Source organism: Rhea americana, unplaced genomic scaffold, assembly GCF_003343005.1.
Source record: "Rhea americana isolate MKP2758 unplaced genomic scaffold, rheAme1 scaffold_353, whole genome shotgun sequence".
Lineage (NCBI taxonomy): Eukaryota > Metazoa > Chordata > Aves > Rheiformes > Rheidae > Rhea > Rhea americana.
The window spans coordinates 573,611-585,689 of record NW_028186483.1 but is presented as its reverse complement, the minus strand read 5'-3'; the positions used below and the strand labels follow the sequence as shown (position 1 = coordinate 585,689).

Below are 12,079 nucleotides of genomic sequence, written 5' to 3'. Positions count from 1 at the left end.
ACAAACACCAAATTAACAAATGAGTAAAGTTTAGAAACAGCTCCCCATTACACCTTAAAAAAAAAAAAAAGAATCAAAAAGACAAAAAATAACATACCACAAACAGAAAAAGAAGGAGTTCGAAAGAGAAATATAGAGCTCCTGGCAGGCAATGAAGAAAAAAAGTCTTTCCCTCACTTCACATTTCAATGAGTTGCACATTTCCAGCCAGCTGTTCTGCTTCAAATAGGCTAAGTCTGCCTCAGGATACGAAGGGCTTTCTATTAACATGTTTTTGGCTAGAGAGAGGTAATTTGCCACTGCATATCTCTATCTACCTAACCTAATGAACTAGGATTACATCTTGCATTACTGAAAACAAACAAACAAATCCTCCCCAAAAAACAACTCCCAAAAGCAACAAACAACCACCAACCTTCTAAATCCAACTGAAAAAAAACCCACCAACTAATAAAAATCTATTAGGAAACAAATTCCTAGTCTGAAGACAGACATGTTGCAGGTGGCCTCACGGCCATGTCACAACACTATCCCTCCAGCATCTCCTCTTGCAACGCAAGTTCCTCTTGCCTTGCAGATCTGCTCTCCACCTCCCAGACAGTTTGCAAAAAATGAGTCCCATGCAGTCCTGGGTAATTTGCTTGGCTCCCACTCTTTCTCCACTCCTTCCAAGGGCTGCAACCATTCCAAGGTAAGCATGAAAAACCTAAGCATACCTGCCATTTGATGTACTATGTAAGCAAACAACATGTCTCTCTACTGGGAAGAGATCGTGAGTCTAACAGCTGTGTAGGGGACATTGGCCTGCCTTCATGTTGCTTAATTTATTTCAGACCTGAATAGCTCTCAGCAGCTGACCACTATGACTTGATGACCACACATGGCCAAACACAGATGGAAAAGGCAAGCTTGAGTTCAGCCTTGTGGGCAGCCAGAACTTTTAAACATGCGAAGAACAGGTGAGAATAGCAAAATTTTTCTTGGTATCCCAGACAGGGAGCTGCAGAGGCAGGAGAAGCAAAACAGCTGCTTGTAGTAGGCAGTGTTGGCTGTTAGAAAGTCACTTTTCCTTACAAACTTTTAGACAAATGTGGAGTCCCCAAAATTCTTCAAAAGAAACATTTCAGTGAAAAACTGGTAATCATGTTTAATCCACAGCAGCACTGGGCACAACAAAATATTAGATATGGGGCACTCAAACAGCACAGGAGAAGATGCTCCTGGACATAGATGTCAGCGTGAATACTGCCACCAGACAAATCGCTGGCATCTGAAGAGTGAAAGAAAGCACAGAATGAGTAAGTGATTTGAGGAGTTCACCAAAGGGGATTAAAACAACAAACAACAGCTCAGAAGGAACAAATGGCTTAAATATGGTAACATGCTGGAGAGATAATCTTTGTCAGCCATGAAATATAATTTGACGTGAATGTTATTTCTGGCAAGAAGTATCCATAAATAGCATCATCAAGCACATGCTATTGTGCCAGAAAAAGCCATTGCCAATTAAACAAATGCAACCTTTTCTTCTTCCCCCTCCTCCCTCACTATATTCAATAGCTCCATAACAATGAAAATAACGTTATATTTTAACTAGCAGCAAAATACTTCGAGAATGCCTTCTTGAAACTTCTTACAACACAGATCAAGTAAAAATCCTGAGGTTTGCCTGGGACTAAACTGATCTTTCATGCCCTCTGGGCGGGACAGACACCTTAAAATTTATTTTGAGTTCATCCATCATGTTCCACAGCTCCAGAGACCTGAAGAGTCCATTACAACTTCACTGCCATAGAAGAGCAGCATTACCAGGCCCTGAAGTAGCCTGACCTTACCTGAACCAAATTAATGTTACGTACAGAAGAGCGGATCTCACCAAGAAATTAGAGTCCTCTCTCATTTACTACACAGCAATAAGCAAATGAAGTCACAATTTCACTGAAGCACCACAATGGTTAAAAAGATGACTGAAAAGCCTTACGTACAGTTTGCCTTCCATGTTTCTAAGCTGTTCTGCCTAGATATACCAGAGTTTCCTTTTAACAGATAAAAACTTAGGGAAACACTTTTCTAAAGAAAAGAAAAATGGGTGTAATGGGGGTAGAAACTAACCATCCTTCAGTATTTGAGAACTGCAGGTGCTTCTAAAAGGATGAGTTAACTCTATACAGGAGCAGCACATTTAGGCTAAAACTTTCAAAGCTATCCAAGATCATTAAATAACAAAATTCTATAATAAAACAAGCCCTAAGGTGAATTATCATCATCAAGGCTTTATGCAACAGGCTTTTGAATAGGCTAATTACAAACATTAGGCTTATAAAGCCATTTTATTACATTTAACTAACAGACAAAAAAATTAGTGATGCCCGGATGCATGTTTACAAACATACGTTAAGCACTTCACTTTTGACATAAATGAATCAAGTACTTTGCATTAAGTTTCAAAGGCTTACAGCTGACCAATCAAGTCTATTCAAATGGAAGGACACTAGCACCATAACGGTTCATTTACTTTTTCGTTTTTCAGGGGCAGAAGCAAGGGTCTGGCTTTTGGATCATACACAGCTGAACTTCCTGCTGAATATCCTGAGTAGGCAATACTGCAGAAAAGCATTTCAATATAAGGAAACCATTGATCCTGCAAGTATTTTTTATGTCCTAAAAAGTCATTTATGCTCCAGTAAGCCTGTTCTAAATCAGCATGAACTGTTGGGTTTTAACCCTGTGCATAGGCAAACAAATACTCTCCAAAAAATACGATCTACTTTGCATATGCTCACCTTGAATGATTTTCGCTTCAAAGGATTTATGGTTTTATTTTCTTTTGCAAGGTTTCATTTCCTAAAATTCTTAAATGGTTCCATCTCCACCACTTCCATACTGTCAAAAACAACACACCAATATGTGGTACATTAGATGCTTCATTTAATTTCGTGATCTTATGCCCATTCAGCACTCACATCAATGACTCTTCTTCAAATGGGAAGGGAGTTTTGACCAGTAACTAACTCTCTCCAAAGCCAAGATTTATATTATCTTATGAGGCAACTTGCCAGTCTGCCTGCTTCTCACGAACTTCGCATTTGTTTTACAGTATCCTCCCAGTTGCCACATTAAGACATGTTTGGAGACTCCAACCGTTAATCAAGTTTAGTCCAATGGTCTACAAGCACCCAGTCCTCTTCAACCTTGCACCAGTTCAGCAGAAGCATCTTAATATCTTTGTCTTCCTTCACATATCCTCCTTACTCTTTTACAAACATATCTTGCCTTAAAGTAACTTGGCAAAATCCACTCTGCCCAGAATCAGAAAAAGCTTAGAAAAAGTCCTCTCAACTTGTCAGAGACTGATTTGGCATAAGAGAGCCATATTACTGACAACGTTTAAAAAAATCCACTCTTAATAATACCAAGGCAAGGCCTTTGTAATACCTTACAAGAAGGTATTTAAGGAGTTCAAGCATCATTCTTGAAGTCTGTGAGAGACCAGTCTCCATGAGTAGAAAGAATTTCAGTAATATTCCTCACTAAACACAACCAGAAACATTACCACTTCAAAAGCAACTCTAAAAGGGATTTCATGGTAATGTTGTCTAAATTGGCTATCACAACTGGCCAAGCCAAAAGAGGATCATTTAAAGTTTCCATGTGTACATCATAAGCTCTATCAGGAGACAAAAGCCTGCTAGAGTGATTTTTTTTTCCCTCCAAACTTCTTATACTGCTGTCTATAGATAATTATTTGTAAAAAGGTTCAGCATATCCATCTCTGCTTTAAATTCAGACGTTAGTTTGGAGCAGAGTCATTGCCTTCTAGTTTGCTGAAGACAGGCTGAAGTTGCAATGTTGCTTTTAAATTAACTTTTAAGAATTGTTATCACATTACATACACCTTAAGAGATAATTAAAACATTCAGACTTGTAGATATGTTGTATCACTTGAAGATGTCATTGATTGTTTAGAGTTATGAGTATAAAAATCTACTGGATCCAACAACATTCCAGAAAAAGATCTCTTCTAAAAAAAACTTTATATAATCAGAATGACCATATAATGGACAGCAACACTTGGAAATGTAAATGTAAAAGTRTAGATTAGTACCATATTAGCACTCCCGGACAAGGAGAAGAAAGCTATTTTGCTAACATATACATTCAATCTGCTCCACTGCATGAATTTCCCCTTATTTACGAGTTGTGTGGACAGCCTTTAAACTGGGCAACTTTTCTTTCTCACATACRTACTACTTACATGGTGACTCAGCAAAGCAGCACATTAAAATGCGAACTATACTAGTTTTTCATTTTTTCCCCCCAAATTCCTGTAATGTGCATGCCACCCACACTACTGAATGGATGTGCTTAATTTACTCCAGAGTTTATTGTTAGTATACCCCTTTGAAGTCTCCTAGTAGCCACTAGGAAGTCTGCCAGTTTGCCATAACAAAATTCCTTTCTAAAGCAGCTTTAAAATACTTTAAGCTCAGTCAATATTCAAGTCTCAAGAATAAAAGAAAAAAAATCATTATGAACAATTTTCCATTATTTTGGTACCTCTGCAAAGTGACTAGAACAGGGTACCCAATATCATAACTTTACACTGCCTTCATACAGATGCAGATAACTTAGATAAATGTCAGGGGAAAAAAAAAAAATCAGGCCCATCAGTCAATACACAGCCTATACATACAGTACAGTGTTTGCATATTTCTGCTGAGGTACTTCCCAACACCACAAAACACACTGCATCAGCTGATGAACACAGACTAATATCGTTATGCATAGAAAACAGTACTTGACTTGGAATACTCCACCTAGGATATTAAAGAAGGCTAGTGCTTACCAATGCTTTTTCAAGTCTGAACTGAATATACTCTATATTCTTTTAATAGGTATTGGATAGCTCCAAGTGACCAATAAGCGAATGTTTCTTTGGGAAATTCCTAGATGAACAAAGTTACATACAGAATTCTGCTTTTGTGACCACCCCTGGACTGCAATGCCTCTGACAGTAAATTACATTTCCTTGTTAAATAAATCACAGTTCATTACTGAGTCATATTGCTCGCCTTCACAAGCGGCAAAAACGTCATGTACCAAAAAGAATAAATCTCTCTGCCTAATAGTACATTTTTTTTCCTGCACTACTGTATTTATCACTCAAGGTTCCTATCTGGTATTTATCTCATACAGTTATGAGATTCATAGCCAACGTTCAGATATGTCTTAATTCCTGCAGACTGAACGCCACCACCCTGAGGGTAAGGGGCAAACTCTGCTCTCACATCAAAACAATGCCTCAGAAGCCCAGAGGTAAACTGAGATACTGTGAACAAAACTAGGGCAAATAGCTTCTTTTGGAGACCAGCAAATAGTTTGTCCACTGTTCTACAGTAATCAAGAAGAGTAAATAAATCTTCATGACTAATGGAAGAACTTAAGTTACCTGCCAGTTTTTGTCCAGGTATGAACTCTCAAGAACCAAGACTCTTGAAGCCAGAGGATTAAGTTTAGATAGCTTTTATATTTCCTTCACTGAAGTACATTTTCCTAGGCAGATTATATATGGTCAGAGATTACTATCCAGCTAATGCACATAACACAGATCTCCACATCAACATAACTCCATTGTTACAAGCAACGCTGAGCAATAATTGAAGAAAAATTAGATCAAGGTGAGGTTTACTTGCAAGAAACCATCTTGAAAAACAAATATCTTACTTTATTTCAGTTAAGGTTCTGGTTCTAATGTCATGATACCTCAAGATACTTCATAACATCAGTAAAAACTGATCAAGTCAGTGACATGACTTCTCAGAGTAAAATAACTACTTTTGCTTTTGCATTTGAAAGACTGTTTAATTTCAAGTCATAAAACAAGAAATAAGGTTATAAAGTAAAGCTGTATTTTAACACTTAGATCGTAAGGCTTTTTTATTAAAAAAAGTCAATCATTTAATACAAGTGAAATTATGAACAAGTACACATAACTCAGCTTGTTGAATTGTTGTTGTGTTTTATTAGAAAAAGCCATTGAAAAGAAAATTGAACTAATTCAGTCAAAGAGTCATTTAAAAATCAATTACTCAATTTCAGCTTTTGTCTAAGCAATGGAATGAAGAGCTCAATAGAGAGTTATTCTGTAGGCTGCAATATTCATTAAATGCTCACTCCAGGATTTACTGGCAGACTTCAATCCAAGGAAGGTTGAACCCTACAAGACAGGTACACACAGAATTAGCCTCTTGAATAGAGACTTCGATAAAATGCATCGAACTACCCCCTGCAAGTAAGGAGCGGGAAAGGAGAGTCCAATTAGGAGCACACAACTTCTGGATGATCTCAGAAAAAACAACAGCTAGAGTCACGAAGTTTTACTTCAACGTTTTCACAGCAGCTAACCCTGTCAAAATTATCCCAAATTTTTCAGAATAGTTCTCTTTTCTAAGCTTCCATGCATCCAGTGAAACATAATTTAACACATTCCTTTTTACATCAACTGTGCTGATAAGAGTTTCCTCCAAAAATCCATGGAGCAAAATTTTGAAACCCTCCAAAAATAAAATGTGTTACATCAATAGTTAGAATGCAGACAAGCAATCTTTTTAATATTACAATCTGCCATTTTTTTTGGCAGAGAACGATTGTTTTAAGTTATTGTTTTAAATTTTATCCACTCTAAGAGTTTAGGCTATTAATACACCAGATATTGCTCCAAACAGCTTTTCATCTCCACTTTTAAGCTCCTGCCACATATTTAGGAAACAAAAAATAATGGAAACTTCATGCCATACCTAAAGGATAAGGTTAGGTTTCAAATTAAGCTGCACAAACATCTTGTACAAAATGTTCCATCCTTTAGAATACTTCCTTATTTAAAGCAAAACAATTTTCTAGTTGTACAACTGAGACACGACTTTTAAACTCTCGTGCAATGCCTTGAATCAGTTGGGAGTCGTCATACAGAGGGTCTGTTTTGAAACCTGGCACATAGCAGGTGCTTATAACTTAAAGTGATCATATAAGACATTGCTGTAAAGTGATTTGGTATCATTAGGACTCGTGGTTACTACCCAACACTCGTTGTGTTGTATTTGATGCACATAAGCACTCCCCTTACAAGTAACGTTATTGCTCAGACATTTAGGCATCAGAAGATCCACATCTCAGTTTCTAATGGTTCTAGACTAGTGGTCATCAGGTTGTTTGTCAGGTATAGACATTGCATCTGTGAAGCAAAAATATCATTTAGATTTGCACTCAAGCAATGACACAACTACCCTTGAATATTTCACACGTCACATAAAGCAATACTCCTTAAAAATAAAAACATTTTCACTTTTCACATGTAATGTCCACTAGAATCCCCAGTAATAAATAAATGAATCTTTTCAAAGCATTAAACATTAAAAAAAAAAACCCTCAAATCTCAGACTTGTGACTCAGAAGTTCACATACAAGCTATGGGTTCCATTTGAAATTCAATGCAAGAGAGTCTCATTCTTTTGATACAAATGTTATCTGAAGAGAGATTTAAGAAAGAACTGACGGCTTCAAGGCCACGAAGTCCTTGACTCTGAGAACCTCACATCTCCTGGTCTTCTCTAGGAAAGAGGCAACAGTGGAACAGCTCATTGTTCCACATCAGAGCCGCTCAAAATTTGACTTTTCCTGGTATGCGTGCTTCCTTGTTCATTACACCCATGGATCTGAATCTGCTCTCAATGGGAAGCACAACTTAAGATGACAAATGTAATTGCATAATTACTGCAATCTGCTAAGTGTCCGAAACAAACTAGCCCAAAAGAAACCAAAGTAAAACAGAAAGCAGCTGACTGTTTTATGAACCAGAACACTGAAAACAGTAGAATAATGCAAACACAATAATGATTGATGGATATTTTTCTAGTAATGTTAACTGGTGCCATAGAATTTGTCAACAGATAAAAGAAACACGTAGATAAACATTTGCTAGCTGGTGTCCATTTCCTTCTTCCTCCTGCCGCCATCTTACCCTGTGGTAGCGTTGCTCTGGGAAATCATTAGCAACCACAGATGAAGTTACTCACCATTTAAAACTAACAGTGTAAACAGAAACTTTATTACTAGACAATCGGAGTATGTCTGTAGCTACTACCAGTTTACTGTATTTTTCTGTGGTCAAAGACTTACAACAGAAGTAGTATCTCAAGTTTGCTTTAGTTCCATCCTGAAAGAGGAACTCCATTCAACCGCTACTGTCTGCCAAGGCTGAATCCAGGCCAAACGCAAATATGATTCCTTTGCGCTAGGTGCTTCAGGGAGAACTCACAACAGCTACTTACAACTTTCGGCCAACAGCAGTCTGGGCTAAGTTTGAATTGCTGTTTTATAGAAAGAGCTAAAAGAAAAAAAAAACAGTAATTTTCACTGTTTCCTCAATTCAGTGAAATAAGGAATGTAAGCTCAAAACTAAAAACTGGACTCCTTAACCTTTAATGTGTAGCACTGTCCTGAGTGTATGTCTTGCTTATTTTCTCTCTTTCCAGGACTGCAGTAATATTTTTGAGGTGCTGCTGTTCAGAGCCATTCTCATGTTAGAATTTATTCAAGTTAATAAAAAGGGGAAAATACGATGAATATTTCTCCATTTTATCACATACATTTAAGATTTTCCAAAACTCAACTCTGCAAACAAAACCCGTCTGAACATCAAGTCATATTTGGTCTTTTAATGTACATTATGATCATGAAGGGCTTAGTAAGTCAACATTATGCTCCAAGCACTATTTTCATAACTCCCTTGAACACAAAAATCACTAACTACACCCTACTACACCCTACTAAACATCTACCCAAAATCACTTCTTTGACTCAAATAATGAAAAAACTAGTAGCATATATCCTAGTTAAAGTATCTTTCACATAATACTTAAACCGAGCCCTACTTTGGCATGAAACTTAAGTTACCATGGGAAACATAATATAGTCTTTCTTTAAGCAAATGTGTCACCAAAACAACATAGCAACTAGTAGATGACATTACACAGAGCAGCTGAGGTTAGAAGGGACCTCTGGGGATCATGCAGTACAATTCCCCTGCTCCAGCAGGCTCGCCTACAGCAGACTGCCCAGGACAATGCATAGATGAGTTACGAATATCTCCAAGGATGGAGACTCTACAACTTCTCTGGGTTACCTGTTCCAGTGTTCAATTACTCTCATAGGAAAAAAAGAATATCTTTAAACAGAACTTAATTGCATTTGTTCGTGCCCAATGCGTCTCATTCTGTCACAGGGCATTACTAGGAGCCTGATGCTCTTCTTTACTTCATCACATATTTATGCAGTTTGATAAGTCCAGCCTCAATTTCCTCTTTTCTAAACTAAACGGTCCCAGTCCTCAGAGCCTTTCCTCATAGGGAAGATGCTCTAGTCCTCTGATCATCTTTGTAGCCCTATGCTGGACTCTCTCCAGTAGCTCCCCATCTCTCTCTTCCACTGGGGAGTCCAGACCCGGACATAGTACTTGAGATGTGGCCTCCCCAGGGCTGAGCAGAGGAGAATCATCACCTCCCTTGAACTGCTGGCAACACTCTTCCTAATGCAGCCCAGGATACCATTGGCCTTCTTGGCCACTGCTGGCTTGTGGTCAATTTGTCATCCACCAGGACTCCCAGATCCTTCTCTGCAGAGCTGTTCTCCAGCAGGTCAGCCCCTAGCCTGTAGTTGTAGGGTTATTCCTCCCCAGGTGCAGCATTCTGCACTTCCCTTGACTGAACTGCATGAACTTCCTACCTGCCCATCTCTTCAGCCTCTTGAGGTCCCCCTGAATAGCAGCACAGCCTTCTGGGGTATCAGTCACTCCTCCCAGGTTTCTAGCATGAGCAAAGTGGTTGCTGAAGGTGCACCTTGTCCCTTCATCCAAGTCACTGAGGAGCAAGTCGAACAGGACTGGGCCTAGGATTCACCCCAGGGGGACACTGCTAGCTACAGGTCTCCAATTAGACTTTGTGCCACTGATGACAATCCTCTGAGCTCTGCCTTACAGCTAGTTCTCCAGCCACCTCACTGTCCACTCATCTAGCCCACACCTCCTGAGCTTATCTAAGAGGATATTACGGGAGATGGTGTCAGAAGCCTTGCTAAGTCAAGGGAGACAACATCCACTGCTTTTCTCTCATCTTTCCAGCTGGTCACTCCATCACAGAAGGCCATCAGTTTGGTTAAGCGTGATTTCCCCCTTTGAGAATCCATGCTGACTATTCCTGATCACTTTCTTATCCTTCACATCCCTCGAAACAATATCCAACATGAGCTGCTCCATCACCTTTCCAAGGATTAAGGTGGGGCAGACTGACTTCTAGTTCCCTAGGTCCTCTTTCTTCTCCTCTTGAAAGAACGGATGGACATTTGTTTTATTCCAGGCCTCAGGCACCTCTCCTGATCACCATGACCTTTCCAAGATGATTGAGAGTAGCCTTGCAATGACAACCGTCACCTTCCTCTGCTCTCATGGGTGTATCCCATCAGACACCATGGATTTGTGCATGTCCCATTTGCTACACAGATCCTTAACCCAATTCTCCCTCACCTGGGGAGATGCCTCCTTTCTCCAGACTTGCCTCCTCTTCTCTAGGGCCTGGGATTCCTGAGGGACAGTCTTCCTAGGAAAGACTGAGGCGAAGGTGGCACTCAGTACCTCTGCCTTCTCTCTATCCCTTGTCACCTGGGACCCTGTCCTAATCAGCATCAGGCTCATATTTACCCTAATCTTTCTTTTGTTACTGACTATTTATAGAATCCCTTTCTGTTGTCTTTGATCGACCTCCCCAAAAGCAAACCCATGTGGGCCTTGGCCTTCCTAGCTGCATCCCAAAATACCTGAAAATCATCCATCAGCATCATCATGATCAAAATCATCACTTTAGAGAGGAATAACTCCATGCACCACTACAGGCTTGGGGCTGACCTGCTGGAAAGCAGCTCTGTAGAGAAGCACCTGGAAGTCCTGACAGACAACATGTTGACCGTGAGCCAGATGTGTCCTTGTGGCCAACAAGGCCAATGGCATCCTGGGGCATATTAGAAAGAAGGTTGCTAGCAGACCGAGGGAGGTGATCCTGCCCCCCTCTACTCAGCCCTGGGGAGACCTCATCTGGAGTACTGCGTCCAGTTCTGGGCTCCCCAGTACAAGAGAGACATGAAGCTCCTGGAGAGAGTCCAGCATAGGGCTACAAAGATGATCAGAGCGCAGGAGCATCTGCCCTATGAGGAACGGCTGCAAGAGCTGGACCTCTTTAGCCTGGGGAAGAGAAGACTGAAATCTTACCAATGTGGATAAGTATCTAAAGGGAGAGTGTCCAGGGGATGGGGTCAGACTCTTTTCAGTAGTGTCATGTGACAGGACAAGAGGCAACAGGCACAAACTAAAACGGAGCAAGTTCAACCTGAATATAAGGAAGAGCTTCTTTGCTGTGAGAGTGACAGAGCATTAGCATAGCTTGCCCAGAGAGGTTGTGGAATCTCCTTCTCTGGAGATATTCAAAACCCATTTGGATATAATCTGTCTAACATGCTCTAGATGACCCTGCTTGAGTGAAGAGGTTGGACTAGATGATCTCCAGAGGTCCCTTCCAACATTACTGATTCTGTTTGATTCTCCATGATCCCTGTATTCCTCCAAAGTGACCTATTCCTGCTTCAACCTTCCATTTAACTTCTTCTATTTCAACATTGCCAGGAGACATCCTCCTCCTATGGTCCTATCCCATGGGGTTTTTCCAAGCACGAGTTCCTTTAATTTTTCTAAGCAAGTGTTTTTCTGTACTGCCTGCTATATGATTCTGTGATCCAGAAACAACCAGCAAGCAACATCATGCCTGATGTACATCCCTTTGACTTAGATTCATTAACTAGCACTGTGCTGCTCTGATATCCCCGCTGCCTGGGCTTCAGCTTTCCTCATGCTGTCCAGGGGAGCCCAGAAAACACTGCAGTCACCTTCCCAGGGAGTCCAGGCCCATCTTTACCTCCACAGGTCTCCTGCTGGTGCTGGGCCTCAGTAAACGGTTTCCTGTTGAGGTGCAGGGGCCTT

General features: G+C 40.2%; 1 protein-coding gene across 2 annotated transcripts in view; it reads right to left on the bottom strand.

Annotated features, from left to right (window-relative positions):
• Nucleotides 1-12,079, bottom strand: part of FBXL7 (F-box and leucine rich repeat protein 7) — a 130,456-nt gene that overhangs the window by 31,037 nt on the left and 87,340 nt on the right. Inside the window, exon 3 of one of the 2 annotated variants that reach the window (XM_085311992.1) lies at nucleotides 551-1,270. The exons of the other annotated variant lie outside the window; for it this stretch is intronic. Coding sequence (XP_085168118.1) covers nucleotides 1,110-1,270 — 161 coding nt within the window. The 3' untranslated portion in view covers nucleotides 551-1,109. Of the gene's footprint in view, nucleotides 1-550; nucleotides 1,271-12,079 lie in introns of those variants that run through there. 2 annotated transcript variants of the gene reach the window in all.